Source organism: Hakea prostrata, chromosome 8, assembly GCF_041222555.1.
Source record: "Hakea prostrata isolate BN-2017 chromosome 8, UWA_Hpros_2, whole genome shotgun sequence".
In the NCBI taxonomy this organism is placed as follows: domain Eukaryota; kingdom Viridiplantae; phylum Streptophyta; class Magnoliopsida; order Proteales; family Proteaceae; genus Hakea; species Hakea prostrata.
The window spans coordinates 53480855-53503643 of record NC_142607.1 but is presented as its reverse complement, the minus strand read 5'-3'; the positions used below and the strand labels follow the sequence as shown (position 1 = coordinate 53503643).

General features: G+C 37.8%; 2 protein-coding genes across 4 annotated transcripts; both read left to right on the top strand.

The window, feature by feature from the left end:
* Positions 1-3349: 3349 nt before the first annotated feature.
* On the top strand, positions 3350-13815 carry LOC149008617 (putative plant SNARE 13). Its single transcript, XM_089165879.1, has 10 exons — positions 3350-3763; positions 6460-6552; positions 6834-6927; positions 7040-7077; positions 11279-11376; positions 12294-12373; positions 12460-12516; positions 12622-12714; positions 12800-12874; positions 13386-13815. The coding sequence occupies exons 1-10, from the start codon at positions 3687-3689 to the stop codon at positions 13482-13484; spliced, it is 804 nt and encodes a 267-aa protein (XP_089022005.1). The 5' UTR covers positions 3350-3686; the 3' UTR covers positions 13485-13815.
* A 2889-nt stretch (positions 13816-16704) lies between these two features.
* Positions 16705-22312, top strand: LOC149008616 (nuclear envelope-associated protein 2-like). Of its 3 annotated transcripts, none has more exons than XM_089165214.1 (6): positions 16705-17500; positions 18146-18383; positions 18522-18629; positions 21156-21584; positions 21695-21796; positions 21987-22312. In XM_089165214.1, exons 2-6 carry the CDS (start codon positions 18201-18203, stop codon positions 22152-22154), a joined length of 990 nt encoding a protein of 329 aa, XP_089021340.1. In that variant the 5' UTR covers positions 16705-17500; positions 18146-18200; the 3' UTR covers positions 22155-22312. The 3 variants fall into 3 exon arrangements, with proteins under 3 accessions (XP_089021340.1, XP_089021338.1, XP_089021339.1); XM_089165212.1 differs by having other exon boundaries at positions 21123-21584; XM_089165213.1 differs by lacking the exon at positions 16705-17500 and having other exon boundaries at positions 17580-18383; positions 21123-21584.
* The last annotated feature ends 477 nt before the right edge of the window (positions 22313-22789 follow it).

The window sequence follows — 22789 nt, the reverse complement described above, 5'->3', positions numbered from 1 at the left end:
TTCCAGCTGAAAGTTATAAATTTTCTGTGGCATTGTGGCCACAACATTCTCCCTATTGCAACTAGTCTCTCTTACCAAATATCTCTTCATTCAGGTGTTGTTCTTTTTACAAGAAGGGGGATGAATCTTTGATCTATGCACTCATTCTTTGTGATCATATAGCTAAGGTATGGTGGCTGTCTCCGCTCAAGTTATAAGTGCATAGCTTTACTGCCACAGGATTTTAAGATTGGGTGATGTTGATGAACAATGATCTCAATCCTCAATCTATAAATGCTTCATTTGTATTATTTTGGACACTAGTTTTTTGGCATATTTGGAAGGATTGGAATAGCTTAATTTTTTAGGGACGAGATCCATCAATAGGTGGTGTTCTCAATCATGTAGGTGCGGCTGTGAGTGAGTTTCTTGGTTCAGTGGAGGAGAGTGTGATTCGAGAGTAGGTTCCCCAACCTTTGTTGACCAAGTTCGCAACACACAACACCACACCAGAAGGTGTGTGTTGCATCCTTTCAAATGTTTTATTCTTTTTTTTGGGTAAGAAAGCACTTTGTTGAGATAATGTGGCCGAACAAAGCTCTAATAACCACTCAGAGAGTCAGAGGAACACAACCATTTCCTTGGTTCATCAACCAAGATGGCTTTCCTTGCTAGAAAATCCGCAATGACACTAGAATCTCTAGGAATATAAGAAAGGATACTTTGAAGCAAAATATTGAATGTCATCAACGATGGGCTGAACCTTGCAGTTTGCTTGGGCTTTTCCATTGACGATGTTGATAAGTTGCTGGTCATCCGTTTCCATCTCCAAATACTCAAATCCTGCACCAGATGTAATAATCCAGCTCTAAAGGCAAAAGAAAGGATGTGTGTTTCCTTTTATTTGAGTACAAAAGAAGGAAGCCAAACCTTTGTTATTTGGGGTTTAGCTTGCCAATTCTTGCTACTAGGAATGCATATTCTAGTTCCCTATTGGTTGCGATGTGGAAGCGAAGGTGTTCAATCCATGACAGCCTCCTTCTAGTGCAAAGTTGTAATCTTCAATACCTAAGAATTTTCTCGGATTGTCTAGAGCTTATTAAGGCCCTTAACTAAGTGTCAATTCCCTTAATTGGCATGCTACAACCATAGCGCAAGGAATTATCTCTGACGGGCCCTATTGCAGCCCTAGGCCGTATCCTTCGGTTCAGTCCAGTTTCTCTCTAACAGGAGGATGGTAACCTCCTTGTGGACTTTTTGGCCCCTGGCTCTAGCAAGTTGAGATGTCTCGTACTTGGTGGTTGATACCATATTTCTTTGTTTCAAATCCTAATGTTTAGCTATTAAATTATTGAGTTGCGAACCAATCCAAAAAAAAAATCAAATAAATAAAATAAAATAATATTATTATTTTCTTATGGGCTGGGAATGGAAATGAGAATATTAGTAAAGTGCGAACCAATCCAAAAAAAATCAAATAAATAAAATAAAATAATATTATTATTTTCTTATGGGATGGGAATGGGAATGAGAATATTAGTAAAGACAAATAATATCAAAGAGATATTTGATTTGAACTTTCGATCTTCCACATCTATCTTTGACAATGACAATACAAAAAAATTGACCAGTTATTTTACACATGATCCATCATAGTGAAGGTCCCCCCGCAAGACATCCACGAATCTACGGTTACTTCTGTTCTTCCACTCTGATGCAAGTCTCATCATATGCCATAACCATCCATCAGATTTGATCAACGAAAGAAAAAAGAGAGACATCCATCAGATTGCCAAAAACAAGTCTACTCGTTATCTCTGTTTATCTTCTCCGCATAGGAACCATACAGTAAAAAATCATTCGAGCAGACGTCATTGATGCACCCTCGACATCGCATCTGGTGAAGGTAGGAAAAGACCCATGACTTGATAACCAATAACCAACTGAGGCTGTTACCAAATGATTTGTTTGATATGAGGGTTGGCTGGTTGCAGAAGATACCACGCAGATTGGCGCAGACACGACATGAGATTGAGACAACGCATTCCAAATTCCAAATTCCAAATTATAGCTTGCCTCCAGAAGCCCATCGTTTTCTCAGGCGCAAATTCACAAACACTAAACGGGCACACTTTAAAAACAAGCGCCAGGTTGTCCTGATCGGGACAAATTTCTTCGTTGGAATATTTGCAATCCAAAAGTAGTTAAACCATCACGTAGGATGACCCCACAGACACGTTTATTGCCGACTTTTAATTTTTATTTTTAAATGAAGAAAATAATCCACATCGCAAAATAATTGAACGCAATCGGTTAAATTAATCTGGATGGAATCAATCATTACCAACCGATTCCGGCCGATTCATTATTTCATTCCCATTCGATTTATTAATTTGCGCATCAAAATGGACGTCTCAAAGCATTTACATATCTACTTTGTGTTTGAAAAACATTAATACTTTAAAATTGGACTTTCATTTAATACATTAATCTAATTTGTAATAAAAATCATTAAATAATTTTTATTTCTTCTTTTATATACAAGTATATTTTGAAATTGAAATAAAATAAATAGTGATTTAATGGTTTTGAATGATAAATTGAACTAATGTGTCCAATAAAAGTTCAATGTTGCGGTGTTTGTGCAATTTGCTCTAAAGTTTTTAACAATACCGGTTGCATGGATTCCAATCTGACAGTATAGAGGATTCCAATTTAAATCAGAATGAGTTAAGACAAGTTTATCTCATCTCCCTATCAGGGGATTAGGGAGAGGTACGTACAGTGTATTCGCTAGATGATTCTCCATCACACAATAGGAATGAATCCCATGAAGGATCCACTAGAATTCCACCTCTAATTTATTTTCTACGTATTCAAGGGTGGGCCCTATCACTGTTACATAGTAGACCTCTCCCCTGCAAATGAGTCAATCTGGACTTAGGTTGGACTTGGGTTTATGCCTATAGTTGGGGGATCTTGCTTGGGTAGTGTGTCTAACTTGGTGGTCTATGTGGTTCCACCATTGGATGCACTCGACGTGGATTCTATCAAATCTCAGCCGCTTAAAACATGGTTCAACTCGTTTTAAAGAAAAGTCGAATTTTTTTTTTTTCTTCCACTGAAGTTGATTATACGAGTACATGATACTTTGAATGATGCGATTTAATGAAATCCTCGTGGCGTGCATCTAACTACGGCCACTACAAACACCACTACGTCAACCACCACACAAGCAAGATCAATGGATGGGACCTAATACCTCTTACCAACTGTCATACACCTGTAAAAGCGTGACTCGTGCGGCCCCGGAAGAACAAAAATCCTTTTCTCACCCTTTTTTTATATTTTTGCTGGAGGAAAGTCGATTAGAAAATTTAAAAAATGATGAGACCGAGTACAACCGAGCAGAGTTTCCTTGATTTTTAATTTTTCGACAACGAAGAACTGTATTATTTTTAAGGTTTTTAATTATTTCAACATTCTTGTCTGGTTCTCAGACTCCTTGGAATGTCTTCTCATCCATAGTTTCAAATTTTGAAGTCTGCAACGATCTCCATTTTACACTTCCTCTGTTCTCTTCCGCGGTCCCACCCATTTTCCTGCTTGATCATCCAGGGCTAGACTCAGTGGTTCGTCGGAATGATGGTTTGAGGTCATCGGATAATTAGCTGCAGTCAGCTGCCGGATTTAGAATTCCGGCGACAATGGCGTACGAGTTAGATATGAGCCCACAACTGGAGCAGATCGATGGGGAAATTCAAGACAATTTCAGGGCTCTCGCGTAAGATTTTCTTTGTTTCATTCTACTTTCACTTCAGTAATATCCAAAGTACATCTTTATGCTTGAGATTCTGCTGGTGAAATTTGAATGACTTCTCTGGAGACCCCGTAAATGTCACTCCACACCCCTCTCCCCCCAAACATCGCCAAGGAATAAAAATAACCGTGTGGTGTTCTAAAAATGAAATTTTTGTCAATTGTGCAACCGAGCCCTTTATCAAGTCTGCATGAATAGGGAAACTTTGCAGTAAATTTCTTTTATGCCTGGTATCAGGGAATATTGAAATATTGAAATATTGAAATTCGTATGAATGCTCATTACCAAGTCGATTGGTTTATTCTGGATCTTTTTATGGAGTTGAATTTCATGTTGACTGTATGGTATAAGATGTTAAAGATGGTGGTTATAGAAGGGCATATGATGAGTTAGGGTGCTGAAATATTATTGTGATGTAATTAAAAGCTACTGTGGACGGATTAGTGACAGTTCCTATGTTATTAGTGCATTAATAAGTGATGGGGTATGGGACTGATGATGCATTTTAGATGCATATCTGCCAACTGAGATTGTAACAGTGGTGTCATTGGGAAATGATGAAGATTAGACCATAGAACTCTTAAAATGGAGTTTCCAATCAAAAGGGGGAGTAAGAAGGAACACCTGAAGGAAAAAGAGGTTATAATTCCAATGAGCAGCAGTGAGGAATATGCCCATGACAGCATCAGCATCTTCAAGAAGAAAGGGTGTTCAGAGTCCATGGCGAACTAGAGCCTGGAGTGTGGTTGATTTCATTGGTCATTTATTTCCACACTACTGTGCTTCCTCCAAATCTGTGTGTGAAACTTCCTTAACTAAACATAAAAAGTTCTTGACTGTATGACTGAAGAGCATCAAGCATAAATGATTTCTTTCCCTACATTGCCTAAAAATAGAAATGAATAACCACCTCACAGACAAGATCATAAGCAAACCCAGACCTAGAAAGTTAGCAGAAAATTCTACCTTCTCAGATGAAGGTCAACTTTTACAGTAAATCACAAAAAAGCAAGCAGTCAGCGAATTATTAACAGATTTAAGATGACTAACCTAACATAACTCAGAAAGCAATGTAGAATTCTGAAGACTGAATTCAGCCAGTAGCTTGTTAACAAGGAACAAAAAACAGAGCACAGGAGTGAGATGATAGAGATAGTAACGGCTTCCTACCTTTTTAGAGTCCCTCCAAGCTTCAAACAATGGTTGAATTACAGAAACATAGTTGCAGAGGATCAAATTCATTAATCTTTGAATCATATGGAGCTATTGCCTCTGCAAGTTCATGAGAAATATGTAGAAAAAAATTAGATATGTTCCTGGTATGACTCGGGAATCAGATCCTAGTTGGCTATGGAATCAGCCACATTGCTAAATACAGAGCATAACTGGGAAGGCAAAGCAAACATAGTTGATTAGGAATATCTAAAATAAAATAAATCTAAATAGCTTACGAAAAATCCACAACTGAACTGGACCATAGTGCAAAAAGGGGAACAGCAAGAAAAAAGAAAAAGGAAAAAAAAAAAAAAAAACCAGAAATTAATGTACAGGTTTTGAACAGCAAAAGACTGTGAACAGTATGGCCTAAAAAAGGTTGAAAAAAAATTAGAAACTGAAGTTGGAAAAAAGGGGAAGCAGACAATATGGATTCTAAACATGTAGTTTTCAAACAAAGAAGACATAAAGAAGAGCAGAACTAGTACTTAAATACATGTACATAATGTTCCAGAACAACTATTACCTTCAATGGTAATGCATACATTCTAAAACCTTTTTTAGTTCCAAGACATAACATTGGATATAATCCAAAGTACAGTTCCAAATTCATACAACATAAAGATTGAAAGTGATAGAAGAATAAGCAAATGCATCAGTCTACTGAAATTGAACATGAGTTGAAGGTCATAGAATGAGAAGTATAGCCCTTTGAGTTAGCTTTAGATTGATGAAAGTATCAGGTTTACCAGAGTTACGTAGAGAATAGAAATAGTAGTTAAGTAAGCCATTGTTCAAAAAGTCTAGGATCTTAAAGACGCAAAAAGGGAAAAGTGTTCTAGATGTGTTTAAAATGGGAATTCTTGCCTTTTGCCATTTTCCATCTTGTCCCGTATGTCTGGGAAAAAATGACAATATGCTTTAAAGTGGTAAGAAAATTGGGAACACATTCAAAACCCTGACTATAGGCTGGACTAAGCCCAAAAATGGGTTGGTATCTCCTTCGTTGGGCTAGGCCTTCAGCTAGCCCTGGCCCTTCTTCCTGCAGAAGTGCATAACCTATAAATGTTTTATCAACTATGCAATCACCTAGCCAAATTGGTGACCTTTCTCAATCTTTGGATAAAAAAATTGGTTCTTTTTTCCCACAGTCAAATTGACCTTTCTGTCTCCATCCAGACTCAAGGATGTTACCAGTCTTCTGCTTCCAGTCTGCTGCAGTCTGGCAAGATTTTTCACTGAGCTTCATCTTCATTTCCCTTCCCTGTCACAGCTATTTGGGAATAAGTTCTATGATTTTCTTGGAAATTTTCACCTTATTTTTTAATTACTTAAGCACTTCCAAATAGTAGAATGAATTCTTTAATAATAGTAACTATAACATAACTACTTTAATATGGTTATAATATGTGGCAATCGTTATGACCTCTCTTTTAACTTTGCAGAAATGGATTCCAGAAATTGGATAAGGTCAAAGACCCCAATAGGCAAAGTAAACAATTGGAGGAACTCACAGGAAAGATGAGGGAGTGTAAAAGGTATGTTTGATTAGCCACAGAAGGCTTGCCACGTTTCTGTTCTCACTATTATAATTGTTTCCATCCATTGAGATCTTCAAAATATTTGTTTTTATTTATTTATTATTTTTTGGGGGGTAAGAAATATTGGTTTTAATTAATATCATACATGTGGTGCAAAAATTTGGTTTGCTTCACAATATTGTAGGGTTTTAGCAAAATGAAGTCAGTAATCCAGTTTTAGCAGTATCTTGTTCTAACCCATGGATTGAGTACCTTTTCATGCTTATTACTTGTTTCAGGTTAATTAAGGAGTTTGATCGCGAAATTAAAGAAGAGGAAAATAGAAATCCTCCTGAGTTAAATAAGAAACTCAATGAGAGAAAACAGTCCCTGGTTAGTTGTTCAGAATTTCTTTGTTTTTGTACATTCTGAGGCAGATACATGACTTCAAAATAGTTCGTTCTTCCTCATAATTTCAATTAATTGAGTAATGTGTTATTTCCAGATCAAAGAGCTGAATTCATATGTGGCATTGAGGAAAACGTAAGTTTATTTCACTCATTTTTCTTGTTTGTACTTCAAAAGTTAGAATTCTTATCATCCTGAGTGTTTCTAGTGCTGCCAGACAAATGGTTTGTAACGCTTTTAAAAGTATGAAATATTTGCTGGAAACGTTAGATCCCAAGGAAGTTGTTGGAGACGATTTTCTTTGTTCAAGTGAACCTTGTGGGGGTGCCCTTCTTGTTATTGATACGATTGATTTCAAGTTAGTTTAAGACATTGTTGAGTTGGCCTTGTTTTGGTAATTGGACTGTAAGTAGGATTCTTATCTTGATACAAGTTGTGGGTCAAAGCCATGACGGGAATCATTCTGAGTTTCATCATGGCTCTAGCCTCTGGGAGTCTCTCCCATTTTTCTCCTGTTGTGTTCTCTTTTTCTTTCTCCATCTCCTCTTTCTCTTCATAGGTTCTGCATGGTAACATTTGATTTTGCTAAATTGCATTGGAGTCATGAATAAGGGGAAAAGAAAAAGTACATATATGACATGCTAGTTAATTGGAAGGGAAGACAAACTAGAGTTTGTTAAGGGTGGTTACTTCAAGAGGATTTTCTGATACTGCAACAGGGTTTATTGATCTTCATTGTGCGTAATGCTGGTTCTGCCTCGTTGATGGAGACTTCTTCACTCTATGGTCTCTCAGAGTTGCTGCAACCAGTATATAGTGAGATGATGTTCTTGGTGAACTGACAATATATGCAGAATACTAACATCATTTCCCCCCTTGTTATTCCCTGCTATTAAAAAGGATAGTTTTCTTTGTGGTTCCCATGACTTTTCCCCTGAGATTTGCTTCCTCTTGTTTCTATAGCTCTGTTCTGCCTTGGATGCTGCTGATATACTTGCTATTTAGATACTCCATTTTTTAACTGTTATTGCTTGCAATACCAGGTTATGTTGCAAAGAAATCACTGGCATTTCTTCTGAACCATTATCTGTGCTTGGTGAGGATTATACTGAGTAAAGGTTTTCACACTAGCATTTCAGATTTCCCCCAAATTGGAGCCTGGGTTTGGAGATTCTCCTGATTGAATACCAGCTAAATACTGCTGGTTCTGTTTGTAGGAGGTTGAAGGCAACCTCTCAAACCGTTTTCAATCCCCTTCTATTCCCTGATTCCCATTATTATCCCTCCCCTTTATCTATTATTCTGTTTTGTTTTGTCACATTTTCTGTTGGTTCCAAGTTTGCCATCTCTCGATGTATGCTGTTTACCTTTTTGTATATTCCTTTATTTAACTTCCAAACAGCCCCTTGAAAAAACTGGTTTATTACAAGTTCTTCAATTGCTGCTCTTTACTTGTAACATGGGTATTTGGTTTTCCCAACCCTTTGGTTCTTTTGCTGTATTTACAGGATTGCAGTTTTGCTGTTGTTTGAAGAAACCCTCCACATCAGTTTGTCTTTTTTTACAAAAGGTTGATATGAGATTTATATTAATATCTAGCGGTTGGATTATCTTTTTGGGGGAAATTATTCAGACATCCCTTGACCTTTCTGAACTAAAAGCAAACCTCCCCTTTGTTTTTGATAATTACACTTGCTCAGAAGATCTGTTAGATCAGAATTGTTTTGCTCAGTATCTAGGTAGCCTGCTAATTTGGTGCAGATGCCACATTTATTGTAATCAGACCAGTGGATCAAATTGCAATTTTCAGCACATATTTTGCACTATCAAGTATGGACAATTTCTAAAAAACGTTAGAAATTGTCCATACTTGCATCCCATTCTGAGTTAGTTTTTTTTTTCCAACTCTGTCTACATCTGGACTTGGAGTTCCATTTTGATTCCGAGATGCTGATTGGACTGTGCAAGTACTGTTTGGTTCTGCATTATTTGTCTCCATGTAGTATTACATGTGATGGGTGAGGTGAGAGACTATTGTCTACCTATGTCATCATCAGTGTAATATAGTTATTTGAAGATTGTTTTAATTTGCTTGTGTCCTCAGCAACATTTTTTTTTTCAAGAGGGTTTCTTGTTTGCTCCAACAAGTTATTTCATTTTCCGTTCACAGCAATCTTATGTTGTATCTGTTGTTCTGCAACAAATTATGCTGGTCTTTCATCCATGACATGGTTGTCATGGCATCACCTAGGCATCCAGGCACTTTGTTTGGCACCCAAGCATCGAAGTGTAGCTTTGACCCCACCCCCCTTTGGATGCCCTGCTCTCCTAGCTGCTCTGACTACTATGATTCATGGTTCAAGCTACCTTATGCTGTTCTTGAGAATAGCTTATGATCTCACTGCTATGGAATTTTTTGATTGTGTGTTTTTTGTTTGGTTGAATATTTGTGTGTGTTTTGTCATTGTTGTCTAGAGTTATTCAACATGGACACTTTTCTCTATGCTTATTGCTGTGCTTGTGTTTGTATTGCTTCCAGCATGACCTCTTGTTCTCTTTGTGGTCACTATTGTTTACAACTGCTCTGTGGGGGAGCAGGTGTTAAACTGGACCTTAAAATGTCCATTTTGTGTCCAAAGAGTTGTTTAGAGATAGTTCATTTCAAGTCATCATTGAGTTGGTTTTCATCTGTATTTGGACTTTAGGTTGGAATCTTACCTCAATATATTATTGGCCTAGTGCACCAGGATTATTCTGAATCCTATAGTGACTTTAGGATTCTCTCTCTCACCCCCACTCCCACACACACCAAAAAAGAGTTTTTTTACATGCACCCCCTCCAAAAACATTCTAAAACTTAGGTTACCCCTCTGAAAATCAAACCTTGCATTTAGGCCCCCCAAAACTCACATAGTTAAAGTTTCAATTAATTCACAATGACTTTATACCGTTACTTCTTGTGGATATAATTAAAATTAGAGTTTGAGTTTTTCTAAATGCACCCCTTCAAAAAAAATGCTAAACATGAGGCACCCCTTTAGAAAATCATACCTTACAATTAGGTACCGCCAAATTAACACTCTTATTCTTCAAAAGTTTTTTTTGGATGAATATGTTCTTCAAAAGTTGGGAAGCCCTAATTCTTCACTTTTCTTCTCATTTTATATCTTCTCTTACTCTAGTCACCAAAAGCCATGGCTGGATAGTGTCTTACCAAGAGATGGAAAAGGGAAGGGTGGTGGTAGGAATGGGACAGAATTTCAGTATGGCTCCATTCAAATATATATACAATTATATTTTTTTAAATAAATTTCAGGGACACCCCCAAGATAATTGGCAAAAAGCACAGAAACCGCAAAAGTATATCAATTGGCAAAGACACCCCAAAATGTCTCTTAAATTTGCATAATGGCACACTTCGTTAGCAAATTTTGTTAAGTCATGGTTAGTTAACTTCATCATTCCTAAGTTACCTTAATGTCTTGAGTTTTATGGCATTGCCGTAACTCCTTGCCTTTAATTTTTTGTGTCTTTAAGATGTTACCCTAAGTGAAATAAAATCCTAAATTTCAGTTTTACCTGTTATGGAAGGGCATATGCAGAGATTGTTTTCACACTGGCACAGCTGTCAGATTTTTTTTTTTCTTTTGGGGGAACAGAATTTATTTTCTGAAATTCAAAAGTAAAAAATGCATATGCATTTGTGAAGACTCGGCTTTGATTTCCTTCTTCTTCTTTTTTTCTCCCTGTTGAACATACTTTGATTTCCAAAATCCAAAAATATGTTAATGGACGATTAAAAGTTTCTGGAAAATCTCATCTTCTTCAAAATTAAGAAAACACTCTTTTTGTAAACACCCCCCCCCCCCCCCCCCAAAAATTTTTTTTTAATTTAGTAATAATAATAAAATTTGAAGTAAAACAAGAAAACCCTCTTGTCTTTCTTTGTTTTGGGTAAATTCATATTCATTAAAGAGGAAAATGAGGAGCGTAAAAGTCTCATCCTAAATGAATCAGGGTTTGTTTGGGGATTTAATCAAATTCCCTTAAGCCACTTCAACCCTTAACAGATGAAGGTTAACGAAAGAAGCTTAACTGTAACCATGTGTAAACAAGAGGGAGTTTGTAAGTAATTCAGTCCCCGGGGGGGGGGGGTTTACTAGTTACCCTTAAAAGTTTTGTTCCACAAATTTTGCATCTTTAGAAGCAACATTCTTTGCCCTCCCCTAATTTTTCTTTCTCTGCTTTTAGGATTGATGGGGTGCTTATAAATCATTGCATTATCTTTGAATATCTGTTTTGTCTCTCAGAGAGTCTGATTTTAGTGGTGATGCAGGTATATGAGTAGCCTTGGTAATAAAAGGATTGAACTCTTTGACATGGGAGCAGGAGCTAATGAACATGCAGCTGAGGACAATGTTCAAATGGCATCATGTGAGTTCTAATCTTTGTTCCTCATATCTTGAATCTTTTTGTTGTCAATGACTTAGGTGCTGTTGGGTTTCCTAATATGTTAACATGAACTATACTTTTTCCTGTTATCATATGGTAATCCAATGAACATGATGTTGTTTCCACGTTTAGATGACCAAGGCTTCAAATAAAAGACTCTCTGAAGATAACAAGCTGAGGAAAACATAAATTGCAAGATCAAAGTTGTTGGGAAGGTCAAAAGAAAATGGTTACAGAAAACATGCTTAGATGGTCTTATGTGGACCAAGCAATATGAGCTTCTTAAATCAACCTTATGATAAAGTAGTTGGGGTTCCTTGTCCCCTGTTCTGAATTTGATCCCCTTTATGGGATAAGGTTATATTTCCTGGACACTTTTGAAGAGGATGTGGAGTCCAGTTTGTGTAAACAGAGAGTCCAACTCTGACATGATAGGAACATGCCTACAAATTCTTTCGCAGTTTCATCTTTTTTTTGGTGTCAGATTTTGAAGCTGGAAAAATTTATTTAACATAGTATGAGGAAAAGGTTTTATACTGGATAAACTCTATAGCCAGCAAAAAATGATGATTTACATCCAAGCTACCAGTTTCTCTGTATATAGTTGTCTTTCTCACTGGGCATGCCCTGGTGCAATGTTGAAGTTGCTCCATGACTTGATCATGGTTCCAAGTCAGGAAAATGCCTCTCCACAAAGTGGGATCAAGGTTGTGTACATGATGACCCTCCACAGACCCTAAATTGCCAGGAGCCTCATGCACGGGTTATGCCTCTTTTTTTTTTTTTTTGGCCGGGGGGGGGGGGGGGGGGGGGATGGGTAATTGGGAAAGTGTGAATGCTTTGAGATTTATACTTTCAGCCATGGTGTATTTGCTACTGACTTGTGTGGTATAACATAGCAATGACCAATCAAGAGCTTATCAATGCTGGGACAAAGACAATGGATGAGACCGATCAGGCTATTGAGCGATCTAAAATGGTGAGTATCAAGGAGCTACAGTCTAGAGATGAATTATCTGTTGCACAAATGTTTCTTGTTGTTCTTACCATGAGATCGTTTCTTAGGTTGTGGAGAAAACACTTGAAGTTGGAACTCAGACTGCAGTAGCCTTGAAAGGACAGGTAAGTACAGATTGCCAATCTCCAGACTTCCACTACAGCAAAGGTTGTTGATCTCAATACTAACTACTCAGACTTTGTTTGGTCCTATTCATTGAAATTGTGCAGACTGAACAAATGGGTCGTATCGTTGACGACTTAGATACAATTCACTTCTCAATCAAGAAGGCTTCTCAGCTGGTGAAGGAGATTAGTAGGCAGGTCGTTCACTGGCCCTATTGTAACCTATCTTCTATTCTCTTAAGATTTGTATATCTAAGCTGACTTCTGAACTCTTTCATTCCAGGTGGCTACTGACAAGTGCATCATGTTTTTCCTCTTCCTGATTGTTTGTGGTGTCATAGCCATCATTGTTGTGAAGGTATCCATCTCAACTTAGCCATGATTGTTTCCCTGGCTTCTTCTAAAGCGTAATTTACAGAAGATGAGTTTTTTCTGATTGCTTTTTCACGAATTTTCTATCTAATGATTACTTTTGTCCTCATTCTTTATTGGCAAGAGATCTGAAATATTTTTCTTTTCCGGAGAAGGAAAATGAATTTAAAATCCTATTCCATGTTTTCCATGACTCTTCTATTCATAGCTGTACTTATCAAGCACTTCTATCATGCACTTCTCCTGCTGACAAGTTCTCAAACAGAATAAGCTGTTATCAACCTTGAGCATCTTCATATGATGTTTAAAAACTGGAATTCCTGTTGCTTTGTTTGACACATCCGATCAGTAGACAGTACCTATATATGTCTTTATTTTCTCATAATATTTTTTAACATCCTCATGCTTGAAATTTTCATTGCAGTTGACTCATGCATGCATGTTTAATCTTCCATTAATTTGGTTCTTGTCTTTAAAATCTAATTGTGCTCTTGTAGATTGTGCACCCAAACAATACAAGCATCAGTCCCATCCCTGGACTGGCACCTCCAGCACCAGCAAGGAAGTTGCTATCTGTGCAAGTTATGGGAGTCTAGTTTCCATTGTTCCAGAGGTTTGGCTATTCTTGAGCCCCAGCTTGTGATCAACCGAAGGACCAGGAGGAGGGAATGTTACAGTGATGGTTGTCTATTCGGAGACACTCATTTTGCACTTTCTATATTTTTGAGATGTTCATAATCCTGACTACGATTCTTTGTGTAAATCATATGGTGCGGCTGTTTATTGTGGTGTACGAGTGATATCTGTTGATGTAATTCCTTGAGACTTGGTGTTCACTGACTGCATTATTCTTGTAAAACTGCCTTGTAAAGTAGAACTAGTTTTGGGTGTCAGAGTGTGCTTTTACCTCATTCTTCTCCCTCTCTCTCCCCCATTTCCTTCTCTCCATTGCACTATGGCACCCTTTTGAAGCTACTGGACAGTCTGGACTGCAGCCTGGAATTTTGATATGATGCACTGGTTGAGTGGTCCAGTCAAATGAAGTTACCATGAGCAGGTTTAATTGAAATCAGGGGTTACTACAAGCCCCTTGAGTCAGCAAACTTGCCTTAAAAGAGTCTAGATCCTCTACCTTTTAGGGTAGTAGAAGTCCATGTTTCCATGACACTTTTCCACCACGTAGTATGAGTGGGCCCCACCTCTGAATGCTGATAAAATGAATTATAAATACGTTTTCAATAGATTCATGTGGGGATGGAAAAGTTTGAGGGGAGAACAGACTGCTACCCATCTCCTTGCATTAGCCTTGGTTTGGAAGGCATTGGCTAAGTTGAACCATACAAATCACCTACCTCCGTTACTAAGGAAATTGAAATTGTTGAAATTCTTTTTCCTTTTGGTAGATGAAATGAAATTGTTGAATCTGAAGTAGCAAGATTGGAAAGTGCTCTTGTGCATGAATCCAGATGTCTTTGAAGAGATATTGTTTTATTTTAGGGTTCAACTTCAGTGTTGCACATTTAGTGTGACATTGTGCTTCCAACGGTTGAGATCAAAATCTCGACTAAGATTTTGATCTTGACCATCCATCTAGCCTACGAAACAGATGGTTGAGATTGAGATTTCAATCTTCATCCTTGGTAGCAGATGGTGTGCATTAAATGTGCAGCATTTAAGTCTACCGCATTATTTTAATGCATGTTGTTGTTGTTGTTAATGGTCGTTAAGTTTGGTAGGAGAGAATCATATTAAAGATAGTTTTTTTTTTTTTTTTGGTTAAAATACTAAAGGGAGTTGACGAAAGGGTGGAGAAAACTCTACGTGTGCATGTGAGATCCGTTAAGTAAGATTGCCCTTTGCGTAAGGCCATGTGCACTTGATTAGTTTACTTGAATGGAAACGTCATAAATTGATTCCTGCTTCGGTCCCACCATGCCATCGTTTTCTTTCATTCCATTAATAAGGGCTACATCTGGTGGTCAAGAAAAATAACAAACTTTAAATAAGATAAAAAGTAATAATGATTATTTAATGTGTCTAGTGTCTACCTTTCTTTCTAAATTACAATAAACAAAATTTTTGGGGCCTATATGGATTCCTCAGGAGATTTGTCAAGGCTTTCACATGATTTAATTGGTTATGCCGACATGGCGACATATAATTGTTTGCCAATTAATTGATTTAATTATTTACCAATTAATTGATTGTCAAGTTTTTATAGCTTGGAAATATCTATGTTTTTTATTAATTATATTGAAAAAATTGTAAGAACAAAAAATAAGAGGGAAGAGTATTTAACACCAATTATTATAAATTATTAGATGATTATGAGTTTTGTATTTCCTTAATATATCGGTGGAATAATTTATGGGGACACCGGACATAACCATCTCAACATTATTATGGAGAACAAATTAACATAATACTTTATTGACACTCATAACCGGTATGTTATGGATACATAAATTATTTTGTTCCTCATGATGAAAAATCCGGATCATTTTCCTTGAAAGTGCTCTTCTTACAATTTTCAACCACAAAACCAGGAGAAGTAATCATTACACTCACGAGCAAAATCTTTGATATTTGTGCTTCTTCACCAGACTTAGACCATGTTTCCCGAACAATCTCAGTACATATGGCACAAGACAATTCCACGTATTGAGGTCAAATGGGATAGGGTGTTTTCATGTCTCACTGTAGTGTCTGATTTTGTCTTGATTTCCGTTCGGTGAACAAGAAAGAAAATGGAACTATTGGAATAGAGCCTTAGCACCCCCCCTCCTAGTGGCAAGCCCACCTAGCGTGTAGAAAACTAAAACTATTTTAGGGTAAGTTATATATTCTGCCAAATTATTTGAGAATTGAGTCAGAGGTTTAGCGCAAATAAAACTTCAGGGTAGTCGGAGACCTACAAATAAAAAATAATTAACAATAAATTAAGAAAGGTGTGATTCACACAGGGTACTCGGTGGCCCCAGTATTCATGGTTGGTAGTGTACTCGAATAAATCTGTTTCGTCTTTGGTAAATCTACCAAGGGCTATAGTCATAGTGATCCTCCTATTCAACTACTTCAACCATTTCCGAGCACCCCATAGCAATAGCATATTCGGGACATATGAGAGTTCGATCATTTTGTATGTGGTGCGGTTGTGGAGGGACCGTTTCGTTTTTGTAGGTTGGTCCGGTCTATTACTGTTTCCTTGTGCCTATTTCGCTTTAGGAGGTTGGTTCACAGGTACAACCTTTGTAACTGCATGGTATACTCACGGATTGGCCAGTTCCTATTTGGAAGGTTGCAATTTCTTAACCGCCGCAGTTTCTACTCCTCGTTGATCTGGACTCTTTTACCCCATGATAGGAACTAAGAATGAGACTTGAATGCTGCCCATTAAATGCGCATCAAGTGTTACCAATGATCGGATCGAAAGCTCCACCGAGATTTTGATCTGGACTGTCCGTCTTGTAGATGGTTGAAAGCGAGACGAAATGTCAAGAATCTCGACCATTGGCAGCACAATGTTTGTAAATCGAGGTTAAACCGCGGGAACTAATGAGTAAGTTCAGGTCAAACTATTATAATACTCCTCTCCTCATATCTGGGGTTAGATTGGAATAAACTTTTCCACGCCATCCTTTTCCATGTGGGACCACCAAAAACCTGTACGCCAAAATCACGTAATATCGCTGCCTTGCTCGAAGGCCGAAGCATCCGGAAGGAAAGATGCTACTGCTGTGTGTGCAGGACAAGTGGACGGTCACGTGCGTAATGCGTTCAAACTTCGAATCCGAAAATTTGGAATTTCATTTGCCCGCGCTCAGTAAGGCCATTACAACTCAAACCTGAAAACAACCTCCACAAGACAAATTCCACACCTCCACATATGACATATCCAATAATCCGAAGCTCAGGCTCGGAAGCTTCGAGCCACATGTTTGTCTGTTTCACAACTCGGAGGCTTAGAACAACCATCCCCGACTCGATTTACATCTCTGTAGTTCCTCTTTTTTTAATCAAATCATGAGAAATTAGATCACTGCAGAAGCAGAAATGATGCTGGTTTCGGAACTCAGAACCAGATTCTCTGCCGAAGCGTAACGCACTGACGCCAAACTCGGCGTTTTTTTTATTCTAATGATGATTTTGTTGTCTCGATCCACAAAACCCGCATGCACTAGTAGTTCTTCCTTTTTCTTGTTCTTGATTGATTTGATTTCGACGACTTCGAAGTCGGCCGACGGAAACAAGATTTCTTTCTCTCGAAAGAGATCTGAATCAGTAGAGGATACGATTACGAAGCTGCTTTGAAGTCTCATTCATCGCTGTTTGTTATTGATATTGATTGAAAGGCTGACAGGAGGTTCTGCAACCTTATTTCGGGAGGTCCTTCAGGGGAGTTGATAAGGTTGGATTCCGGATTTCGAATTTCAACGGCCGTTCTTTCCTCCACTATTGGATTGTAGAAAGGTTGGTGAGAACTAAAGAGGTGTGAATTATTGCTTGAGTCCATCATCTCACCAAGAAGTTCGAGGAGTTATTAAGCTGGTTTGTCATCTAAGACTCGTATTTACTACTGCAACTGGATTTCAGATTAAGCGGCTGGAAATCGGTAAGCATCTCATTTTTCAATATCGACAGGTGTTTTGGAGTAGTTGATTTTCCTTTCCTATTATTATTATTATTATTATTATTATTGTATTCAAAGTAAACCTAGTTTGTCCTCCCTTTCTCGCTTGTTCAAGCCGTTTTCCCCGTTGTAAGAAACTTTCTTCCCGTTGTGATGGGTGGTTATGTTAAAGGCGGAAAACTCGTTCGTGCAATAAGACAACAGCGAACGCGTCCCTCAAGTCCAACTTTAAAAGTTGATTTGTTTTTTTGTTCCCTAGTTAGTACAAGATCTTCTTGGCTGCATGTAGATGGTGAGGTAGATGTAGGGAACTTTTTGTTCTTATCAGAAAAAAGAGGAAATGATTTCCGGGCAAAACACCTCATCTTGGAACTTCAAATCGCAGAAAATCCTAATGTTCTGTGGAAAAAATTACCAAAAATTCCACTTGTGATTACTTGAAGGTGACCGTTTGATTCACTTCGGTCGTATTAAATGCGATAGCTGCTAGCCTGAGAGCTTTAAATACAGGCATGGGAGAGGAAATATAGATTTGGTAGGCGAAGGATTTTCTCTAATCTCATGTGTAGGGCTATCGGTGGAAGATTTTAAGCAGGCCCTGACTATCATCATCTCTGTTGTATCAAGGTTTCGGAATTTCCCACTTTCCGGTGATTTGTTGGGACATTTTTCTCGCTCGTTTATGTCGTTCTCCGAGAAGCCATCATCCTCTGCCCGAGAGTTTGATCCTCTGCTGAAGGATCTCAGCGAAAAGAAACAGAGCTTCCGGCGAAATGTTGTTTCTCTGGCAACCGAGCTGAAGGATGTTCGGAGTCGCCTTGCTTCACAAGAGGAATCATTTGCTCGAGAATCACTAACAAGGCAGGTTAGGACTTCAATTTAACCTTTTCCGTGTTACTTCTATCCGTTTCGCCAAGTTTCCTGTCATTCCGCTCTCCCTGCTCTCTTGTCTATTTCTATCGTGGTGTTAGGGTTCTTTTTTAAGTCACCAGCGATTTTGCAGGTCGCTGAGACGAGAGCAAAAACTATGGAAGAAGAATTAGTTCGATTGCAGAAAAGCTTGGAAGATAGGGACGGGAAGCTGCAGGCGTCCGCTTCTACAGCACAGCAGGTGTGAGATATCGCATTTTCTTCGCTTTGATTTCCTATTCCCATGGGTAGTTCCAGTGGAATTTATCCTTAGGTGTCGGTACTGGATCCATGCCCATCCGGTTCGATGAGGCTGTCCTTTCCAGCCAGCTCAATTATTTATTGCTCTCCTTTGTTATACTTTTGTGTTGGCGTTTATTCGTTTTTTCTTTGGCAAAAGTTCGTGAGGCACCAAATTACCATCTTTCTTATTTTTAATTTACTTTTCTCTCTTTTGAGAAGATTCTATCAACATGAATTGAAAATTTTTTATTTATTATTTATTTATTTTAAAAATATATATATTTGTGTCGAATGCTTGAATTGAAATTTTGAAATAAGAAAGTCCATGCAATTCTTAAGTCACTCTCGGATGTAATTTAATTCTTCTTCCTTCAAATTTTTTTTTCTTTTCTGAAGGGGATGAAAATTGTCAAATATGAATAATTTATTATTATTGTGTATTTTTTCCAATTTGTTATTTATCAATTCCAAGTTGATGAATTTGACCATAGCTGTTCTCAAATTTATAGTTGCAAAGCATTGGTTGGTAATGCATATAATCTCTATGTCTCATATGTGTGTGTTCACTTAGCTTCTTGTTTTCCCATGGTTTTCCTAAAAACTTCATTTCCAGCCTATAACCCCAATAAATTTTTACCCCAAAAAATTGCTTGAACGGTGAACGGCTTAGCACCGGTTTTGGTACCATTTCAAATGTTAGATGTTTGGTCACAATTGATGTGGAAGAAAGAAGAAAACTGTGGGGTTCAATTCAACCTTTTTCTCCTCCCTCCCTTCCAAAGAAGAAATAGGGCTTGGGGACTTGATTGGACCTTCTCCACTCCAACCCCTCCAAGGGATTTTTTTTTTTGGGAGGGGGAGGGGGGCTGTTGATGGTATTTTATACTGCATTGTTTAATAAAATTGATGATTTATGTGCAAAGATCCTTTGGTGTTGTCAAATTCTTTGCACCTATAGAAAAAACTAAAAAGTATGCACACTTTTTTTTTTTGGTTGGGATGCCAAAAAAAAGGATGCACCTAAGAGCCATAATTTATGCTTTTTCAGAAATCAAGCTACCCTAGCCAAACTCCACCCTGCAGAATTAAGGTTTGCCGTTAGCTTTTGGGTTTCTTTCTTTAATGTACTTTAATTACTACTTGATGACCTTGGAGGGCTCTTCAAACTGAAGTTACCTTCTTGAACAGTTCTGAAGCACTATCTAGTTTTACATGTACGGATTTTAGAAGTCTTACCATTTGGCTTATATTATTTAGTTTATTGATTGTGAAACTCTGACTTTGTAATACTTCAACCAAATAAAAATAAACTCCTTATAGAATGAATTTATTGATGCAATTCACCTCCATGTTGGGCTTCTTTTCTTGGCAATAAATCTAGGATTTGGTCGTAGATGTGTTTTGGCCTTTGATCTGAAGGATTTTTTTATGTAACATGCCACGTTTGTGTATAAAATATGGTAGTTAGGTTGTATATGGATTAACTTCTTTACATGATATATTTTAGGTTGCAATTAATTGTTAGTAAGTATTTTAGTGTGGTTGGATCAGAACTTTATAAATCCAGTCCTATTTTAGTGGGTTGGACTAGCAACCATCAGTTCCTTGTCATGTTTGGATTGATTGGCCTCTCTCATAAGTAGGAACTCAAGCCCCTTCCCCAAAATTTGAACTATAAACCCTAAAGCCACTGTTTTTCCCTCTTTCAAAATCAATAAATAAACCTTAATTTGCTTAAATTTCATCATTCATACCTTCTGCAAAATCCCAAACCTACACTGTTAGGGTTCCTGTCACTCACTGGTCATAACCATACCATTAAACCCGGTTATAACCTAATCCTAATCTTCAAGTGGGCCCCACTCCCAATTTTAAACTGACTGAATTGGCTAGTTCATAAAAGATCCTGGTTAAACTGGCCCCTATCTGATCCCATTCAGTCTAGGCTACGTCCACCAGATCCAAAATTCCTTCTTAGGTTTCCATTTTCACCTCAGCATGTAAGATAAAGTTTTGTCATAGGTTCCCTCCCTTAATTATGGTCAGGAATGCGTAAATGCTATCTTCATACCACCACAACCTTCCCCTTTTAGAAATCTCCTCTTAATACTACCATGTGTTCTTTGTGCCGTCCTGCCCTTGTTACCACATTTTAGTGCCGACTCTTTTGGTGAATTATTTTCAGTAACACACCTTAACAACAACAGCAAAATACTGAGAAGGCATGAGGTCTAGATTCTAGCATTTGTGAATTCTGAGCCTTCGGAATTATGTAGGCCTTGATTAGATTCCAATAACTAAATTGCTTTAAGGTCTATTGTCCAGCCCTCCTCCCCTTTCTTCTCTTTCCTCCTCCATAATTTAAAACCTCAAGTCAATAAATTTAATAGAGTTGCAAGTCATGAGTCCTTTTCAATTTTACTCATCATTTGATTGTCTGCATTTAATGCAGTACTTGAAAGAGTTGGATGGTCTACGATTGCAGCTTTCTGCCACCCAAGCTACAGCAGATGCAAGTGCTGCATCTGCTCAATCAGCTCAGTTACAGTGTTCTGCCTTGGTAAAAGAACTTGATGAGAAGAACAGTTCTTTGAAGGAGCATGAAGATAGAGTTGCAAGGCTAGGAGAGCAGTTGGATCACTTGCAAAAGGATCTTCAAGCAAGGGAGGTTTCTCAGAAGCAGCTGAGAGATGAAGTTTTAAGAATAGAGCAGGAGATTATGCAAGCAATCGCGACATCTGGGTCTACCAAGGATTGTGAACTGAGGAAACTCCTTGACGAGGTTTCTCCCAAGAACTTTGAGAAGATCAATAGACTTTTATCTGTGAAAGATGAAGAGATAGCTAAATTGAGAGATGAGATCAGAATGATGTCTGCTCATTGGAAGCTTAAAACTAAAGAGTTGGAGTCACAGGTATGTTACATTCAGTCAGTTGAACACCTTCATTAAATATTCCTTCGCTATTCAGAAGCTCCATCTTACCTGTATTTACATGTGGATGGTTTGTATCTACCTATTTCCAGTTAGAGAAACATCGCAAAGCTGATCAGGAATTGAAGAAGCGGGTTCTGAAGTTGGAGTTTTGTCTTCAGGAAGCTCGCTCTCAGACAAGAAAGCTTCAAAGGGTAATGTATACTTATTCCTGAATAGTTCCTTCTATGACATGTGACGATCTTTAAAAAGATTTGATGTTCTAGCGTGAATCCTACCAGTCAATGCTATATGTATGGATTGATTAGATTAATATAATCTTAATTTCTGTTCCACCTGAATTTTGCTCAATTCTGTGTATCTGTTTCCTTCTGTTTGTGGTAGATGGGAGAGAGGAGGGAGAAAGCTTTGAAAGAACTCAGAGATCAGTTGGCTACAAAGCAACAAGGAGCAGGATCTGATGCTGAAAAACAGAACTTTTGGGAGAGTTCTGGTTTCAAGGTCGTGGTTTCAATGTCAATGTTGATCCTGGTAGTTTTTGCAAAACGGTAGAATCATACATACATTAATTTTGAATTGGGTTTAAAGTAGAGCATAGGTATAGCTGTATAAATTAGCTTCCTAGGAGACGAAGGAAAATTGGTTTTAAACTTTTAATAGTCCTTCCATCTGTTCTGTAAAGTGATAGCTAGAGTTATTCATGGGCCAGCAGCAGATACCTGTTTTTTCTATTTCCTATTTTCAAGTATCTTTTGATGGGGCAAAAAAAGACTTGTTGAATCACTATTACATGTTTCCATTAGAGGGTCGGTCTTAATAAGAATCTGGCCTAGGCATTTGGACGCGAGCAACTTACATCCATTAAAGTGCCAGTTTCAATTCTGTTTTATTCTCAATACTGAATACGAATGTCTCCTGGAAGTAAAATTTTACTTATTCTACTCTAGTGCCCTTTAAAGTTTAACAGTACATTTCTCTCTACCTCAATAAATTTACAAAGAAAGTCGCCTAACGATGCAACAGCCTTTTATCATATTGTTCCTTGAAAATTATGCACTGGGCATTGGGCATCTGAGCTCTACCGTTACTAATCTCTCTCTGAGAATTGACGAATGTACAGAAAACCTGCTCAGATTTAATGTTCCGCTGCTGAGGTATCAATCCATTGCCTTGTCCTTGTGTTCTGG

Excerpts from the sequence above, each read along its gene's own strand:
- LOC149008616 (XM_089165212.1), top strand. The coding sequence starts at position 18,201 with ATGTCGTTCTCCGAGAAGCCATCATCCTCTGCCCGAGAGTTTGATCCT. Across the intron at positions 18,384-18,521 it reads GAGAATCACTAACAAGGCAG|GTCGCTGAGACGAGAGCAAA; the intron begins GTTAGGACTTCA and ends GCGATTTTGCAG. Across the intron at positions 21,797-21,986 it reads AGACAAGAAAGCTTCAAAGG|ATGGGAGAGAGGAGGGAGAA; the intron begins GTAATGTATACT and ends TGTTTGTGGTAG.
- LOC149008617 (XM_089165879.1), top strand. The coding sequence starts at position 3,687 with ATGGCGTACGAGTTAGATATGAGCCCACAACTGGAGCAGATCGATGGG. Across the intron at positions 3,764-6,459 it reads GACAATTTCAGGGCTCTCGC|AAATGGATTCCAGAAATTGG; the intron begins GTAAGATTTTCT and ends TTAACTTTGCAG. Across the intron at positions 11,377-12,293 it reads CAATGTTCAAATGGCATCAT|CAATGACCAATCAAGAGCTT; the intron begins GTGAGTTCTAAT and ends GGTATAACATAG.